Here is a 20665-nt window from a genome sequence, read left to right as displayed (position 1 = left end):
AGTCACCCAGGATACACATGATGGTGGTCTGAAAAAGCAGTTTGGACATGTGCATTTAAAAAAATCAGAAAAGTGGATTCATAATGTGTCAGTCTGTAAAAGTGATTATCACTTGCCAAAAAAAAAGAGCAGTAAGTGTGCATTCAAATTGGCAAAGAAATTACGTTTTGTGACTATTGTGAAAAGAAATGTAGTAATATATTTAAATAAAATAAAGGAATTTTTTTTTAGTTTTTTTCAGGTATTGCTGAAGAGCAGTGAACAAAATTTAAGATGCCTACAAAATCCAGAGTTCAAAAAACTCACAAAAAAAACCTATATTTGAAGACAACTGGAGGACCAAAGTTAGTAGAAGATGCTCATGTTGGGAAAAAGAAAAAATCTTCTGGTAAGCAGAAAAAACAATTTCTAAAAAATATATTCAAAAGAATGAAAAATGTACAAAATGTCTGTACTGGAAAGAATGTTTTGAAAAGAAAAGGACAGGAAAAAATTGAGAATTTAGTTAATGCAAATATACCTTCTGCAACTGAAAAGATTTACATAAATAGAAAAACAGCGTTTAAAGAGATACGTAGAAAAATGTTTCAGAGAAGAGTTATGTCCAATTTGATAAAGGATGTGAAGAAATATAAGCAAAAGACTAAGTTTTATAAAAGAAAAAAAGAAATTGAAGCCATTGCAGCAAAGGCATTAGAATTAAAAAGGAAACTATTCATTTTAATTTTGAATAGGATGCGTACATTAGATAAAATGGCTAATGTACTGAAATCACATAGCAAAAGGAAAAGAGTAGTGAACAGAACAAACTTTTGTAAAGTGTTTTTAGGAAAGTGGATGCATAGTTCAAGTAGTGAACCTTTTTTTAATGAAGAGAGCTATTTTCAAAGTAATAGTTTGCTGCATGCAGTTGACACCAGAGGTCGTGCTTACGAAGTAAAAAACTGGTTGCATAATGGAGAAGGAGATAATGGTTCCAAGAGATGAGGTACAAGTGATGGCAGATGAGGCTATGGGGAGACGTCCTAAAGCCCCAGTGTACACTTGGAATTGTAGTAGTATTTGCACTGTGCGTCAGGAATCTATTGACAAATTTCGTGAGTTTCTAAGAGAATATAGTAAAAAAAGTATAAAACAAAAGATTAAGGTGCTTCAAAGTCTGGATCCATGCAGAGTGAGATAGAATACTGGTTTGCAGGGTCATTCTCTGGCTTGTCTATCTAGAAAAGTGTGTAATAGTGTTTTCCATCATTTTAGGATGCTGGCTGTTCATCATACTGAAATGAGAAAGTTTGTGAGACGGTTGTATTTTGCCAAAAGTCCAGCAATAAAGTTAAATGAATTGAATAGGGCTCTGTTCCGAGGAACGGTATCAGATGTAGAGAAGGTTGTTGATGAAATTCAGTTTTGTTACTTTGGTCCTGAACAAAACAGTGCAGAGAAGGACACAGTAAATGAGGAAGAAGTGGAAGAGAATGTAGAACCCTCTGTAACACATTTAATGATCACATAACAAAATTTGCAATAATCTCTAATGAAAGACCAAATTTTACTTGTATTTGTTGCCGCAGAACTCATTATAGAAAACAAACTAGGAATGTTGATCTCTACAGAAAGAGTGAAAATGAAGATAATTATAAGTGGAAGGATTTTGCCACATATATATTTCTTGAAAATTGTTTTGATTTGGGTGAAGATCAGCGTATTTGTAAATACTGTTACAACAAGTTAGAGGAAAATAGAATGCCGACCAGAGCTGTACATAATAATTTAGAATTGGATGCTATTCCTGCTGAACTTTCTGAATTAAAGACATACGAGTCTATACTCATTCAATGTGTTCATCCGTTCCAGACCATAGTACGTATGGAGCCCAAAACTGGTAAATTACCTCCTTCCGATTTACTGAGAGGTTTAAAAGGTAGAGTGGTGTATTTGCCCTTGGATTTGAAAAAAAATATGGAAACTATTGATGCAGATACTTTGGAAACTGAACCATTAATTATTCTGGTTAATGGTGTACCTACAAAGAATAAGAAGATTTGGCAGGAGCTGGTAGATGTGCGGAAAGTACAAAGAGCAAATTTGTATTTGAAAAGGAATAACAAATGGTATGAATCAATTTATATAGAAGAAGAAGAAGAAGAAGATTTACAAGAAGACACAGAAACACCAACTGGACAAATTGAAAAAGTGGACAAGTCAAAGGAAGAAGAAATTTATGAACATTTTAGCATACATCCTCTTCATTCAAAAGAAGTTATGGGAGACAATATTGATCTCTTTCAGATGAAGAAAGCAAAAGGAACTCCCGTGAGTGTATGGGAGGAGAGCTTGGAAGCTCGATGTTTTCCCCAGCTGTTTCCTAAAGGAAAAGGAGGACGATACGATGAACGTCCGGACCAGATTCCAGCTTCTGAGTATCGGACTACAAGACTATATGCTGAAGATCCCAGATTTCGACAAAGTATTCCTTATTTGTTCCATCTTTTATTTGAAAGCGACTTGTCTGCACTGTCTTATGCAGTAAATCACATTTTAAAAAGTGGAGTACATTTACAAAATGTGTCTGCTAAGGATTTTATGGAGAAAGTGCAGCACCGAGATGATCATTTGGAAACACAACTGATCAATCTGATGGCGTGTCAGCGTGGGACAAATGAATATTGGTACCGACGCCATGGTGAATTAAAATGCATGTTACGGAATTTAGGAACACCAACATGGTTCGTTACACTAAGCTGTGCCGAGTACGCTTGGGATGATTTACTGGATTTTCTACGAGAGGCAAATTCAAACATTAAAAACATCGAATACAAGACAGCAGGAGAACTGTGCTCATTGGATCCGGTTAATGTTTGCAGATATTTCAATCATAGATTTGAGGCTATGATGTCCTTAATCTGCAATAAAAAAAATCCACCTCTTGGAGAAGTAGTAGATTTCTTTTGGAGAAAAGAGTACCGGGCAAGAGGTGCTCCTCATATTCATATGCTGTTGTGGATCAAGGATGCCCCAAAGTTTGGAACAGATACTGATGAAGCAGTGTTATCTTACATTGAAGAATATGCAACATGTGCTATACCAAAAAGCACAGAAGAGAAAAAGTTAAAGGAGCAAGTTTTACGTTTCCAAAGTCATCGGTGTGGAAAATACTGTCGACGGAAATACAAGAGCAAAGATAAATACTACACTAAATGTCGATTTGGATTTCCTAGACCTGTTCTTTCAAATGGAAGAGTAAACAGTTTTATGTCAGCTGGGAGACATACTATCACAAGAAAATCACCTAAGAATACCTACAACCTAAAAAGAAAAGAAGAATCAAAAAATATAAATGACTACAACCCAGTCATTTTATCCATGTGGAACGCTAACATGGATATACAGTATGTAGCTGACAATTCCATTGCTGTTGCTCGATATGTAACGTCTTACATTACGAAATCAGAAAAAACAGAATTGAAGGAAATGTGGGAAGAGATTTCTCACGAGAAGACTGTCAGTAAGAAGCTGTACAGTTTCAGTTTGAAGATGTTATCGCATCGAGAAATTGGATCCTACGAATGTTCAGATAGGTTATCTTCTGCAAGTCTCTACTCGAAGTCAAGAAGAATAATTTGGGCAAGTTTAGGCCTTGCAGCAATGAGAAATCGGGTACTGAAATCTGTTGGAGAAATTGAATATTTGGCCGAGAATGACCCAGAAAGTACAGATATTTTGAAATCAAACATGTTGGACACATATTATCCCAAGAGAAGTCATCATCTGGAGAACATGTGTCTCTATGAAGTGCTGCAGAACTACATTTATTCACGGAAAGCCGCAGAAGACATCAACAATGGAAAATATAAAGTCATTGGTGAGGAAGGATGTTTGGTGAAGCAAACAAAAGGAAGTTTGATAAATCACCGGAAGCTGAGTTGCGACACTACTGACAAGAAGGAATTTTACTACTTGGCTCTTTTACAGTTGTTTAAACCATGGCGTACAGAGGATGAACTACTGGGAGAATTTCAAAGCTATGAAGATTCTTTTAATGCTTGCAAAGACAGCATACAATGCAGTACATTCTCAAGTTATCTGCAAATGTTAAATGAAGAAATTGAACAGGAAACTACAATTGCAGCAGAAATAGCTAGAGACAGTTCTCAGGACAGCCAAAGTTCAGAAACACTCAGTCAAGATCCCCTAGGACAACCAATCGTTGAAAATGAAGCATCAATAGCCATGAATGAAGTGGAAACGGCTATAAATCAAGCTCAAGAAGAATTTATAGACTTACAAAATTTGGAAAGACAACTGAACGAAGAGCAGCAACAAATTTATGAAGAGATCAGAAACAAAATTGATCACGGATTTCTACATGAAAAAAAAGAGTGCTCATGCACATCATTTCATCCAATCAGGATGTATGTAAGCGGACAAGCTGGAACTGGAAAAAGTTTCCTAATTAAAGTCATCAGAAGCTACCTACAGCAAAAAACGGATTCTACTTTGTCTTGTGTGGTTACTGCTCCAACTGGGTTAGCAGCATATAACATAAAAGGAATCACTTTACATCGTTTGCTAATGTTACCAGTGGAGCATGAGAACAAAATACAATACAACAAGCTAACTGGAGAAGCATCCTTGGAAGTTTCAAGAGTCTTGAAGAAGATGCAAGTTCTCATTATTGATGAGGTGAGCATGGTTTCAAACTTAATGCTTGCCTTTGTGCATTTAAGAATGCAGCAAATCCTGAAGACAGACTATGACATGTTATTTGGTGGAAAACACGTCATAGTTTTTGGAGATCTTTTGCAACTTACTCCAGTTAAAGGACAACCAGTGTTTAATACTGTCACACATGAAGACACGAAGAAGTCATTGGGAAGCATCGGAAATACAAATATTTGGTCCTTCTTTGAGTACAAGGAACTTACTACTAATATGAGGCAAGCAAGCGATGAAGAATATGGAAGTATTCTGAAAGATATCAGAATTGGACTACTCACAGAAGTTGGCAAAAAAGCATTACAGAGTCGGCTGCTACATAATTTATTTCCAAAGGAAGAAATAGTTGCAGAGAAGATATACAAGAACATTGCAGAAAACAAAAGTATCATCTGCTTAATGCCAACTCTACGTGAATGCTCAATATTCAATGAGGAGCTTTTGAAATTGGAAAAGGAAGAGATCAGGAAATTAGAAGCAGTGGACAAAATTGAGGATGGAAGAATTACTGTCACAGTAACAGGCACACTGAAAAATAAATTGGATTCACTAGAGAAGAACATTTCCAAAACAGCTGGATTAGAAAAAAATCTATATGTTTGCATGAACTGTAGAGTATTTTTAAGGAGAAATTTGGATGTTGAAAAAGGTTTAGTTAATGGAGCTATGGGAAGAGTTGTGGGTTTTATTAATTATCAGAAAAAAGATGGAATTGAATGTTTAAAAATAAAATTTGATCAGATAGAAGAAGTTAAAGACATTTGTCGTTGTACAGTTCGTTTCATGCTTGTGAAAGACTTATATGTACGTAGGAAGCAGTTTCCGTTTTCGCTAGCATATGCTGTAACTATTCACAAGTCTCAAGGATTGACTGTAGATTGTGCATTGGTGAACATTGGTTCAACTGTGTTCAAAGAAGGTATGGCATATGTTGCTTTGTCACGAGTGAAAACATTATCAGGTTTATTCATGATTGACTTTGATGACTCAAAAGTTAGTGCTGATACAAATTGTGTAAAGGAGTATAATAGATTAAGAAGAAGCTATGCTCCTCATTTAGGTCAGTATCCTGTGTTGGAGAAACGTGTAGTTTCTCGTAAAAGGAGAAATGAGAATATCTGTGATGAAGATGTACAGAGGAGGAAAAAAAAGAGGAGTGATGTAATTGCAAGCAAAAAGAGTAAGGAAAAAGAAGAACAGGTTGTAGGATGTCATTTTGAAAATAGCTCTGGTGTCAACTGCTACGCAAATGTAGTGCTGAATGTTGCATTTTATCTGGAAAGTTTGCAAGAGCAGATAATAGTAAATCAGGGAAAAAGATTCTGTTCAGAGCTGAGTCTCCTTTTTCAAAAGCTGAGTAATGATAAAACTCAAATAGAAAGTGCTACTGAAATTAGAAAACTTTTAGATGTATGTTCAGGACGAACACAGTTTTCTCAAAATGAACAGCAAGATGCACACGAATTTTTGATGTTTTTTCTTCAGGTACTGGAAGAAGAAGAAGTTGCAATTGATAATTTATTTGGTCTCTCTTATAAATGGGAACATAGTTGTGAAAACTGTTATAATATATGTGGCTCTAATGTTGATAATGAAAGGTTTATTTTTTTGACATTGCCAGAGACTAAAACAGTCACTTTTGCTAAATTAGTTAAAGATGCTAATCATAGCATGCAATGCGGTGAGTGTAAATCTGACATGTTTTCAACATTAATTTTAAAGGAATACGGACAGTATGTAATTTTAATGATGCAACGATGTAGAGCTGATGGTTCAAAATTGGATACTTTAATAAAGAAGTTTACAGGACAGCAATTATCAATTTCAGGAAAAACTTTTGTAACTGTTGCAATAATTTTCCATGAAGGACCTACTGTTACTTCTGGACATTACACAGTTTATCTTAAATGTGAAAAAGGCTGGACACTGTGTAATGATTCCCAATTGGTTTTTAAGCAACGTTTGCCTTTTGATTTAGCAAATTCCTATCTAATCTTCCTGAAACCTAAATTTTAGAGAGACTTGGCAAGATCTGGACAAAAAAATTTTACCATTTTATTGGATTACCATTGGAATTTTCAAAAATAAAGATTTTTTAAATTATCATTTGGCCTAATGGAAAGATAACCAATCGTAATGTGGACTTTTTTAATTTTTAATGAAACTTTCGAAAACCCAAAATTTAGAGAAAATCGGTAACATCTGCTCAATTTAAATTTTGGAATGTTATTGGAGTGCCATTGGAAATTTTTTCAAAAAAGATTTTTTAAATTACTATTTGGCCATGTGGAAAGGTAAACAATTCTATTGTGGACTTAAATTATTAATAAATATTTAGGGAACCAATATGTTACAGAGAATCGGTGAGATCTGTACAAATAAAACTTTAGAATTTTATTGGATTACCATTGGAAATTTAATCAAAAAAGAATTTTAAAATTACTATTTGGCCTAAAGGAAATGGAACCAGATGTAATGTGGAGTTATTTGAGATATAATATTGTGATTATACTTCTGAAACAAACATATGAGACGGTATTTTAAAGAAATAAGTATTGATATTAGATGATATTTTTTTAGAATATTATGCATTTCTATAATGTTAAGTATAAGTAAAAAGAGATTCTGGGCTTTTTTAATACAATCTTTGAGATTGTTATTTTTTTTTGCCCGCTGTAAAATGATGAATGCAATTGCTTTCACAATTTATAGTGAAATGTAATATATTCTGAAAACAGCAAAAATAAGGCAAAAATATTTTTTGATAAATATGTAAATATGTGTACTGTATTATAAAATGTTTTAAAAATATTAATACTTTTTTCTTTTTTTTCAGATTGATATAGAAAATTTTCGAAAACTAGAACCATTTTTAAAGCAATTTTTAAAAAAAACAAATGAATAAATATTTTTTTGAGTGGGTATGGTAAGTCAATAATAATAATTGTAGTCTCTCAAAGACCTTGTAATGTGATAATTGATTTTTAGTGTTTTTTTAAAAAACAAAAAAAAAAAAATACGCGCACCGTACGCGTACGGTAAAAAAAAAAAAAAAAAAAAAGTTTTTAAAAACATGTATGATGAAAGATAAGGTTGGCTCTTAAAAGAGCCGTTGTGTTCATGCAGGGACAGAGGAAAGAAAGATTGGGAAAATTAGTCTCTGCGACAAGTGTGCTGATCTATTTTGAGGTTCACTAGGGAAACACTGGTCTCCCTATGACAAATTAGATCATGACAAGAGGCGCATCGAATATCAACCCTCAGAAATCGAGGGTTAATTTCCAGAGGGCCAGCAAAAGGAGATGCTCCCCCCACAGATGAAGGGCTCACCTGACCTGCAGAAGAAGGACTCAGCCCTGCAGATGATGGTCCAGGCTGAGCTGCTGTGGATGTGCTTGGTTGACTTACTGAAGGGTTACCTCCAGTAAGTCGAGCATGTGTCCTTTTGTGTACATCCTTGAGGTGCCTCATCATGGTATGATTCCCAAAGGAATACTTCCTGTCAGGATTACCTCTTGAAAGTACACGCTGACACAGCTTGCAAGTCACTAAGGGTGCATTTACCTTTTGCTGGCCTTCAGGAAAAGTAAAATAATCCCATACATAAGAGGTCTTTTGTTTCCTCGCTCCCTGCCTCAAGGTAGTGCTGCTAGTGCTAGCCTCACTCTCAGAAGGGCTCTGCTGTTCTGCCATCGTATCACAAAGACAACCCAGCTCCTTCTCCTAAGGGATCACAAGCAGAAATGAGGGGAATGGGTGTGGTGTAGTAGAGTTCTAGAACTGAAAGTAGTTTCAACCAATCAAAAGTTGTGTTTCATGATCACATGACCTACCGTACGCTTACGGTACGCTTACGGTGCGCTTACGGCAAAAGTACGCATGCGCGTAAAAAAGACACGCGCTTGCGCGCATGCGCACAACAGTCACTACCCGACACTTCCGCGTAACGTGCGCGTGTAGCGTACACGTCCCACGCGGAGTACGCGGAGTACGCGCGGCTACGCAAATTGCGTAACTATACGCAAACAGCGTAGATAAATTACGGACATTGCGTAAACAGTACGCTTACCGTAAGCTTACGGTACGCGTACTAAAAAAAAATTTTTAAAAAAAGGAAAAAATGTATTGCTAATAAATTTTACCTGTTTATTTTATAAAATATTTTTAAAAAAACATATTATAGAATTTTAAAAATTTAACCAGTCTTAAAAAAAGGATAGAAAATTAAAAAAAATATATGTTTAAAAAATAGAAGAAAATAAAAAAATTAGCATTTAAAAAACCTTGCAAATTCACTGAAAAAAACATGGGTTTCACACACGTTATAGTTAGGAATTAGCATTTAAAAAACCTTGCAAATTCACTGAAAAAACCATGGGTTTCACACACGTTATAGTTAGGAATTAGCATTTAAAAAACCTTAGAAATTCAATAAAAAAACCAAAGGTTTCACACATGTTATAGTTAGCTGGACATTTCACTCGTAAAAAACCAAAATTCCCCCGTTATAGTTAGTTCAGCTAACTATAACTCGCGCGCCCGCAATGCACTGCTGATGACGTCACATATTACATCACTCATGACATGGTCAGTGACATCACTCATGACATCACTGATGACATCTCAAATGACATCACTGATGACATCACTGATGACATCATCCTTGTGATAGAGTGGCAGACCTCCTCTCACCCTAATATAACCTTTGATACACACATTCAAAAATAGAAAATAAAATTTTAAAAACAATGGACATACCAATACCAGTTACAACAACCTATTCAGTAATTCTAAGATTCAAATACACATCCACTCATTCACCAACAGTCCTGTACAGTCACTCATACATGTACTCACTCATCATATGTACTCATACACGTATACATCCTGTTACACAATGCCACTCATCCATAGAGGTACTCACACACATAGTCACTCATGCTAATAAAGAATCAAACATACATTTACTTGCATATACAGTTATACACACACCGCCACACTTACTTCTACAGAAACTTACACATACTTAGTCTTTTAAACAATCACTTATAGAAACACATACTTATTCATACAGGAACTCTTTCAATCTCTCACTCTCACATATACTCGCTTATATACACCAATTGTCACATATACTAGTTTAAAACATATGTAGTTACTCATAGAGACACTATTGAGACAGTCATTCACTCACTAACACACCCATGCACACTCATTCACCCATAGAGTCCTGCACACATGCTGTCTTCAACACATACAAAGAGTGAGTCACTCATTCATGCACCTATGCACTACGTAATACCCCCCACCGAACCATACAGACATCAGACACTGATACTCAAAAAACCAACTAATAACCTATATAGACACCCATGTAGCTACTCACCAACCCATGCAGCCACTTATACACAAAGTGAGAGACTGATACAGATATTTACATATTTAAACATTACTCACTAAGCCATGTATTCACTAAGATACACTTAATCAGTCAGTTATACAATCAATTTTTCAAAAACAATTCATCCATTTAGACACTTATATACCCATTTATTCTTCCATTGACCTTGAGATATACATATATAAAACATATGTAATTTTCTGAAAAACACACATTCTCTGAATGATGTCATCAGTGATGTCATTTGAGATGTCATCAGTGATGTCATGAGTGATGTCACTGACCATGTCATGAGTGATGTAATATGTGACGTCATCAGCAGTGCATTGCGGGCGCGCGAGTTATAGTTAGCTGAACTAACTATAACGGGGGAATTTCAATGGTTTTTTACGAGTGAAATGTCCAGCTAACTATAACATGTGTGAAACCTTTGGTTTTTTTATTGAATATATATATATACATACATACATACATGTTCCCCATGGGGGCAAAAAAAAAAAAAACCAACTAGCATGGGAGACCACACTTTTTATTTTAAACGCATATCCTCCGCGAATTCGTGGCAAAATAAATATATATATCTCAACCATTTCTGGCCCAAGGCGAGGTCCCTGTGGGACCCCACCATCAGGCCTAGAGGGTCAGAGGATTCTTACCCTGCCACTTTGTGGGTATTTTATGCCTTTTTTCTTTGGGCTCGGTCAAGGCAGAGTCTCAAGGTGGTAGCCACTGCATCCGGATTGAAGTGGTGGCAGCCAATCATGGCACTGCTGTTGACGCGTGGATCCACGGATCCACTGCAGTGGATCTGCCTCTCTAGATATACATAAATCTTTTTCAGGCCTCGAAAAATCATAAAAAGTTTACCAGACCTGCAGGTCTAGTGAAAAAACAATCTATACGACCCATTTGTAATACTCTTGACCGGTAAACAAGTTTCAACTTATGTGATCCCAGGCAAATTTAATACACTGAGCCACCATTTTCTTCATAATCACATAAGAGCACCTTCAAATATGTCAGTTCAGCATGTCTGCTGTACAAAAAACTTTTGTTTGATTTAACAGACTAAACTTTTGCTTCATATAGAATATAAATCTAGCCACATGCAGGATACACATGACCCCTGACTAGCCTCTTAGCTCATTAACAGCATTGTCATATGGGCGGGGGAAGGAATGTTTCTCACATCACGGTTAAAAGCTGTCACTATTAATAAATGCATAAAGCAAGAAGTTGTAACACACTCATTTGCAATCAGCAGATTTTCCATTCAAATAGCCACAATATTTCCCACTGACATGCTGTTTTACTGATAAAACTATGTAGTGTACAATGTCTGCAAATATCTATAATTTGCACATCACCAAGTAAAGTGTTCGGATTTGGTTTGCTCCTATTTAAATCTTTGTTTGCATCACACTTAGTAAATTTAAAAAAGTGCTTTAGTAATTCCTGAAATTTTGAAATACTTTTTACTATTCATTTACAAGCCATTTAAAATAGTGTGTTTCAGAATGATTGTCAGACAGCTCACTTGACAAAACCCATTAACTGTAGCAAGGGAAAGAAAAGTAAACACCAGGATAAGATAAGCAGCAATTAGTAAAATGGACAAACTAACATTTGATTTCTGTCCTTGAACAGAAAGCAAATGTGTCAAGATAAAACCAATATTAAAAGCATCTGTATTGTTCATTCACTTTCTGAATGAACAGAACACACCTGTTTTTTTCCAGGTCAAGTTTACTCGTCGGTACAGGGCACACAGAAATGGCAGACACTGGGATAAGGGGTCATGTTGGATGTACCCTGACCTTATGGGTAGGATATAGGGGAGTTTCTGGGATACAGTATAGACAGAAAACGCCAAAGAAAAAAAATTCTGCGCGACATGAGATTAGCTAATTTGCCGCGACACTTCGAACGGCACGTGTACATTCGCAAATAACAGCGAGGAAATAAAAAACAAATATTTATACACCCACTCTGAGTCTCAGACACTCACACACCCACTCACGGACACACTTGCATTAACGCACCCACTCGCAGACCCATTCAAAGACTCATGCAGCAACTTACAGACCCATTGAGACATTCATGCACCCGCTCACAGATTCACTCATACACCCACTCAGACTTGCACACCCACTCATGCACCTTCTCACAGACCCACTGAGACACACCCACTCATGCACCCACTCAGACTCTTGCACGCTCTCACAGACCAACACACGTTCCCATTCACAGACCCACTCAAGAGACTCACGCACCCACTGAGACTGACCCACTCAGAAACTCACACACCCACTCATTCATCCACTCCCAGATCCTCATGCACCCACTTACAGACCAATTCAGACACTCACTTACCCACTCACAGATCCACACAGGCACTCATACACCCACTCACACAGCCATGTACACACCCATACAGCCACTCACACACCTACTCGCCTACCTACACAGCCACTCACATACTCACTCTCAAAGGTTACAGGTTACAGTTAGAAAATCGAATTAAAAAAATGTTGAAATTCACTGGAAAAACCCAAGGGTTACAGGAATGTTTGAGTTATGCTCTTCACTTTTACAAAACCACTGAAATTCAGGAGTTAGTGTTAACTGAGCTAACTATAACTTACGCCCCGCAATTACCTCACATGATATCAGTGACCTCTCAAATTACATCACTGATGACATCATCCACCGAACCACTCACACACCTACCCTCACCCCCTACAACATCTCATACACCGACTTACACACCCTCAGAATTACTCACATACCCATTCTTGGACCCATACAACTACTGACACACACAGCCACTCACAACCATTCACTTACACAGCCACTCGTGCACACAATACCACTCATGCACACAAAACCACTCATGAACCCACTCACATACCCATTCACACAGCCACTCACACAACCACACAGTCACATATACACTCACTTACCCATACAGCCACTCAAACATCCATTCACTCATCCACAAAACTACTTAGACAGCCAATCACACATCAATACAATCACTCATGCACCCATTAAATCATCTATACAGGCATTCACAAAATACTTACTGTGCAAAACAGCCACTCACACCCCAAGTCACTTACCCATAAACCCAGTAAAACCGCAAATCACTCAACCATACTTCCACTTAAACACCCAGTCACTCACCCATAGCTATTCACACAGCCACTCATCCACCCATAGAGCTACTCACACAGCAACCAATACAGAAACCACTCATCACAGTCACTACAGATGCAATTTTGCTCCAATAGATCAACACATGCACCTCCATTAAGGATTTCATATCATTTTTCAACATGGAATATGAGAGGGAACAGACTTGTTTTGCGAAGCCCAAGAAGTTGGGACCGTTTGTGCTTTACTGAAGTAGAGATTCAACTGGGGTGCCCGCTATGTTAGTATTTGCAAGTGCTTCCCGTTGTGGTTTAATTTCTGTGAAATGAGCATCTGGGTCAGAATGGAACCTCATTTTTCCAAGAAAAGTCCAGTTTCGCTGAAAATGTCTAACAAAGAGGGGCAAGGGGGCCACGCAGCACCCCTCCTCGTGCCTCTATGCCTTCGCGAGCTCCCTACCTCCAGCAGGAGCCAGCATTGCTCCCACAAATAGGGGGCAGCAAAAAATGCTGCTCCCTGTGTGTGGGAGCAACAAATGAAAATTATACACACACACACACACAAAACCTACTGGTGGTTGCCAGTAGGAAGTTCTAGTTAGGACCTAATTTCCATAGGAAAAGCGTTTTTGTATTGCCAAAAACGTTGGTGCCGTTTGGCGAATCTTCACGAAACTTTCAAAATGAGTGCGCACTCATGTCAGCTGCGGTCTTGAAAGTTTCGGGGTGATTCGTCAAGCTAGGCTAAGAAAAGGGGGGGGGGGTGTCACCATGTAATTTCCAATAGGGATTTTGAACAGAACTACTGCCCGAACTGCAACCGAATTACGGGGGACCACTCTAAAGACAACAAAAAGAGTGCACCAAACGAACCATAAATAAACCTAAGGGTAGGGGGACATGTAACAGGGGAAGTAGCCATGAAAGTGAAAAACACATCGAAAGGAGGAACATATAGCAACCTTTCACCAATAAAAAAAATATTAAAAGGGACATTAAGGCACCAATGAAAAGCGAGTGCGAGATGAAAGCCATTGAGTGAATACAGCATGTCTCGAATACAGCGCATGCGCGCTACCTAGGCTCGACCTAAAAACGGCCATGTGAAAGACAGTTTAGCGCTTTACAAATTAAACATTACAATTACTTTACACAGGGAAACATCTCACCGAATACTCATGAACCTCTTATTTCACCTTACGGTACAAATTTTGCCCTTTGAATAATGGATTTAGCTATATGCCTTTTGTTAAAACAAATACACACTAAAATGATGTGCATAGTATGGTATGCTATTACCATTAATGAGAGAGGGGTAACACGACTCTCACGAAGCCACACCTCTCAGGAGTCAAGGGCCCTTGCCACACAACCTCTCCACAAACATAATAGTAATAAAATAAATAAAAAGGCAGACCTACAGCTATATAGAAAGACACACAGACACGATTGACAATTTCTATAGCATAGGCAACACAACTAAAAGTGTAGATAGACCAATTCTAAACAAACAATTTCTACTTTTAGATTCAGTGTACAAGCAAAAACGTTCTGTCTATGGCAGTACCATTTAAATACCATCTGGCAAAAGAAGAACAGGTTTTGTCCAAATTTACCTACCTAGTTACTGGAGCATTTCCTCAAATTGACTTATGTTGATGTATCAAGATCTCGTTTCCACCACTTTTAATTTCTGTTTTACAGACATTTACTGCTGAACACATCAATCCCTTTGTCTTAAATTAATTGGTAACATTTTAGTTTTCAAATATCATCTTCTCGTTTGTCTGCATTGCGTCCATGAGAATCGGGCATAACAAAAAATCCAAAGCCATGTCCTCAAACTTTCATGCAGAGTCCCCCACCATCACTGTCTAATATGACTCAGTCATATTGACAAGGTCAGTCTCACAATACGTAAAATGATGAATATTGCAAGCATCAAACATTAATTTGTGGTGTTTGAAAGCATTTCCTTCAAGAAATATATACAGAATTAACATGCAATTTTCAGGCTAAGACCATATTTGGGCTGGTATACTGGATGGGAAAATGATATTGAACTTCAAAATCACTTGTGAAATAGCAGCGTAAATTTCAGTTTATCGTCTCACCACAGCAGCGTCTGCCCAACTCTGGATATCCTTTTGCACCCCCAATGGAAAATGTACTGTACAGTTTGAAGAGGAGTTCTCTAAATACGTCATGCAAGCTGTGCTTCTACATCACTTCTTTTCATTTTCTCATTGCCCAAGTTCCTTATACTCTGCACTACTAGTTGGCATTTGACAACAACTAACTTATCAGGCCACTTAAATAGTTAATAGTAATGAAGAGAAATATACTTTGTTGGACATCTGCTGGCAGTGCTGCTCTGTCGTATGGATTAGGGTCTGGTCCAAGTCAACCATCAACACTAGCTTCTTGTCCCGCTGCAGCCGATGCTGGTCTTCTCGTCCTAGTAATTCAGCTTGCTTTAACAAGATTGGAAAAGAAGCATGGAATTAGTAAGACATTTTAACACAGCCCAAACAAGAGAAAACAAATTGAAAGGAACATTCACAGGCCCATTTTTAAAGTCGCTATCTTACTGCATTATTTTTAAGAATTAGTGTTCCAAGACCAGTCCTAAATTACCTATCCCTTCCCGCACTCACGAACCACAGCAACAGTGCATGCTCTTTTCTGGCCTGAATCAGGACATCACAGTCCAATTCTGGGTATTAATAAATAAGATCCAACAAAGAAAAATAATACATATATATTATTGTTAAGGAGACCTTTATAATATTTAACTATACCAGAAACCACAAGCAAGGTTCCTTTCTTGCATAAAAAATAGTTTTTATTATTGGATGGGGTTTACAAGATCATAAGATTTTTGAAGACCGGAGGTGGGCGAGCCACTGAAAGCTAGATCAAGTTGAGACTGAAGCCTTGCTCGGGCTCAACTCGAGGTCCTGTTGGAACTGCACGACCATAACGAGCCGAGATTTCATGTGGCTTCTGCCTGCTGCGCTCCTTTACTGGATCCAGGGTGTGGCCTTATGGTCAAAGCTGCAGACTAGGAAACTAGGTTGGAGTCTCAGTGCCAGCTCAACAAACTTTGAATCTGGGAAATATTTGAATCTGGGAAATATTTGAATCTGCCCGTGCCTATAAACAATTTATGCAACCTTATGTAATGTAACTGGGGATCCTGAAAAGCACTCTGGTCGAGTTCATGCTATATTTAAAAACTGCACTAAGAGGTAAGCCTCATCAGGGGTAGTAAGCGCTATAGAAAAATAAAAACAAGGTTTTAACATAAGTAAAGACAAACAGATACCAATTTACTGGCTGATTTGTACAAAATTAAAACAGAAAACCTAGATAAATTGCGGCTTCCCCACATAAATTGTGTAGTCGTAGGCAAATGTTTTATTTCACCAAATGCTTTTTTTGTTTATTATCGCGTAAGAAAGCACTTCCAAATGCGAGTTTAGACAACCAGTTGTACTTCTCTGTGCCACAGGTTAAAGAAATACACATTTTGAATTCTGAAGAGGCTTGATCATATTTTACGTGAGGTTTGTTGTAGGATTTACATAGCAAATGTTGCCAGGGCTCAGCTCGTGCACAAGCTCGAATATCCCAGAGAGGCCCTTGGCTCATCTCTAGCCTGGCTCCTTCCAGCTCATTTGTTGACTCGCCCACGTCTATAGAAGACTTAACAAGAAAAAGCATATATTTACTGGTACGGATTATTCTTCCAATTTACAGCTCGAGCTTCGCTGCAACTTGTAGGTCACTAAATTGAGTCATTCGTGAAAGAACGTATTTTGCAAGCGAATCATTTGGCACTTCTGCCAGCCTAACTGTTTAGCCCAAGGAACATTGGCAACATAGGAGACAATCATGTGTCAACAATATGGAAACAGAGAAACCCTGAAAGGAACATTTATAAAGGCAAGTTGAAAAACAAAGTGACAGAGCATGAACATGTTTGCCCCTTCCCTGTGCAGAATGTGCTCCATCAGTCCAACCCATGGCGGTCCCTGTGGACTACGGACAAGACTGCATAATGAACAGCTGAGCCAGACAACTTGCCTCAGAGCTAATCATCAGTTCCGGTACACTGTGAACCATGGAAACCGTGGCTGTAGATCGCGGCACCTGCTGTTTTCCATTCTTGCTCTGCAACCTATTCAGGAAAAATATAAAGAAACTAGCTCTTAAATGAGCTCTACAAATTTGAACACAAAATATTTGCATAAGCTTTTAAAAAGCCTTAGAAAAAGAATCAAACTGCAACTTGGCGACATTGTCTCAAAACATGGGTTTGTTACTTTAGAAACCCTTTTTAAGAAAAAGAAAAAAAAAAAACCATTTCACTGAAATAACTATCGCATGTTCGAAGCTGTCTAGTCCTAATCAAGCTACTTATCCAATGAACATACATTTGCCAGTATAGAACAATTTACAGTTTATTTATGGATTCCGCTGTAAAGCACCAGTTGTCATCTTGCAATAACTTTGAAGCGCTGAACTGTACAGAAAACAGTGAGAAAGGTAAGCAACAGACTACTAGAATTCACCGGGATGAGGTGAATACCACCATTCAAAGATATTCTTCGGTAACTGGTTCAAAACCCAAGACTTCAGACAACTGATTTTTTTTTTTTTTTTTTAAGTTCAGATTTATTGAGTTTCTGGACACAAACTTACTTTGACTCCACTCTGAGTTTGGGGTCCAGCATTCACAGACAACAGCCACTATGTTTTGTCAGTAATAAGGAGTGTAGTCAAATCAGCAGGGAACCTGAACAAAGGTTTCTAGTAGGAATGTAGGGCAGCACTATCTTTTTAAGGCAACCCTGCTACTAGTATTCTGGGCTTTGTGCATAATACTAAGGCCCTCATTGGGCACAATCACTTCCGTCCGATACGCATAGGTTATGGGACCGCCCAACACCCAGTGGGCGGTCCAGACCAGCATATTAGGATGTGACCGAACACTGTTCGGTCACATTCCGCTTTTCTTAATAAGAGCTCGTGTTATAGCGTAAACCGGCTGTAACACAAGCTCAGATTGAGAAAAGGGAGGTGCAATTCTTCCCTGCACCCCGTGGCAGGCATCTCATGGTGCCTGCCACAGGGTGCAGGGATCAACAGGGGGGGCCCATAAGTGCCCCCTCGGTCTCCAACTGGAGGCCGTGCACCCAAGGAGACCCTGCTGGGGGACCCCAAAGACTCTTTCTGACATGGTTTCCATTTTGGACAGACCGGCATGGAAACCATGTCGGAAACAGTCATCGTAATCTCAAGGGCCGAAAGGCCCGCCCTTGAGATTACATGCTGCATTCCGACCGGCAGACAGGCTCTCAGAGCTCGCCAGAAGCCAGCCAGAATGACCGGTCAGATTAATTTCAGACCGCCTCCATCAAAATAAGGCAGTCGAAAAGGAATCCGACCTGCCCATTACGATGCAGCTGGGAAGGATCCGACCATCAGTCGGAGCCTTCCGAGCGGCATCGTAAACTTCCCCATAGTCTTCAATTGGATCTTGGTATTCGCTTGGGAGGCAGTGGGTATTTTCAAAGCTGCTTTGGCATGGTCACACTTTTACAACTTCAAGCACATCTTGGCAGTATAATTTTATAAGCTTCAAGACTATAAGACTCTTTGGCATGCCTTTATATATATCAATCAATCAATAAATAATCACCTTGAAACAGCTTTGGCACCCCGTGAGAGGACACCTTAGTTTGTAGGAAATGGAGACTTCTGTAAATCATAGAAAGTTATAAATTGGCACCCATAACTAGCATTGCCAAAGGCAGTATATATCTCGCCTTTGTGATCTACTGGCTTTGTCAAAAGATTTTAAGCTATGCTGTACAGTATCCCAGATGCTGCGCAGTATGGATATGGATAGAGATATATATATATATATATATATATATATATATAAAAATAAATATATATTTTTTTTAAACAGCCAATTGCATCATTTTGTAAGAGCGTTAATTACAAATGTGCCTGCAAAATGAGATGAAAGCAAAAAGAACAGATTATGGGTTGAATGCTGAACAAATCAAATTTTCATCCCTAGTCACAGGTCTGGGTTTAATCCATCTTCTTTTGCTCACTACAGTTAGGACCCAACCATAATGCAAATCAGTCTTGACCCTGCTCCCCATGAGAACAGTCCAGAAAGAAATGCCACTCCAGGTCAAAGGGAGGGCTCTAAGCCCTCTGAATGCAAATGTCTCGCAACAGACAAAGCATGAGCAGTCCAGTAAGCAAGGCCTAAAAATAATCTACTGGTTTTGTACTGAGCAGTGCAAGGGACAGGCCCAAGACAAAAGGATAAAAACCAAAGAGAGAGAGCGTGAGATGGCATAATGTACTCCCAGGACAAGGATTTGTGTTTGGCATAGTTTACTCAGAGAAGATTTCCCTTATCCTATGATGGATAAGTTCTGTAGCAGGCACCCAGTCATTTTCCAAACAAATGCAGATTTGTGTGTCATCTATGTCTGGAGGTGGGCCTTTTCCTGGCCTCTCAAATGAGATAATGTGCACATGCAGCAAACAATCAGTAGCAGAGAAAAGTGGGAATCTTGGGGAACACCATACAGGTATCAGCAGTAGAATGTTTCTGAAGAGCACATGCAAATCTGTTGACTCCGGCCACTGAGGGCTGAATTAATGCAGTTTAGTGTACTCCTGGATATCCCACACCACTCTTCCAGTTTAGATGGCAGTGTAACAGTCAAATGTGCAATGAGCTGCAGAAAGATCAAAGGACAAGCAGAGCAGCTTGCTCAACAGCGATGCGGAGCTCCTTACCAAAGATCTGATAAACCTGCTGTGGACAGAAACTTGAATAAAGGTCATAGAAGAGCTGATGCTCATAATAAACATGTATTTGGTCAGTTACAAGCAGGGACTGTTTCTACATTAGGGCTCTGGGGCTGTGCCCCCGCTTTGCTCTAATGTGGCATGAGCTCGGATGATGCAAAGGTGAGGTGCTGCACCTCGCCTGCTTGGTTCAGACCTGTGCGCCGACAGCGCTACCAAACAGTCTAGCAGTGGACTGCATTTCCATGCTCTGCCTTCTACTTGCTCCCCGGGAAACCAGCCTCATGGTAGCCAACGGGATTTGTGATCCCTACCCGCGGCTGAGGACTTTGCACCTTTCTGGTCTGGCATGCTCCAAGTTTGAGATTTTTGTACTGCTTTCATTATGTCCTGAAGAAGCCAAATGCGTCAACACCACATTATTGAAGTCTCTGGACGGCCTGGACTATTAAATGCATTAAATACACTTTGTGTTGCGTTAAGATTTATGACTTTTTGATTAGCAAATACACACGGACCCCACATGTAGGAAAGTGGGTTTCTGTTG

General features: G+C 38.6%; 1 protein-coding gene across 1 annotated transcript in view; it reads right to left on the bottom strand.

The window, feature by feature from the left end:
- Nucleotides 1–20665, bottom strand: part of CTDP1 (CTD phosphatase subunit 1) — a 646418-nt gene that overhangs the window by 544525 nt on the left and 81228 nt on the right. Inside the window, exons 3-4 of the mRNA XM_085605940.1 lie at nt 17362–17455; nt 15618–15746 (exon numbers count right to left, since the gene is read on the bottom strand). Coding sequence (XP_085462066.1) covers nt 15618–15746; nt 17362–17455 — 223 coding nt within the window. The remainder of the gene's footprint in view (nt 1–15617; nt 15747–17361; nt 17456–20665) is intronic.

This window comes from Triturus cristatus, chromosome 5_1, assembly GCF_964204655.1.
Source record: "Triturus cristatus chromosome 5_1, aTriCri1.1, whole genome shotgun sequence".
Lineage (NCBI taxonomy): Eukaryota > Metazoa > Chordata > Amphibia > Caudata > Salamandridae > Triturus > Triturus cristatus.
The sequence above is the reverse complement of the archived record's forward strand: the minus strand, read 5'-3'. Positions and strand labels throughout refer to the sequence as shown.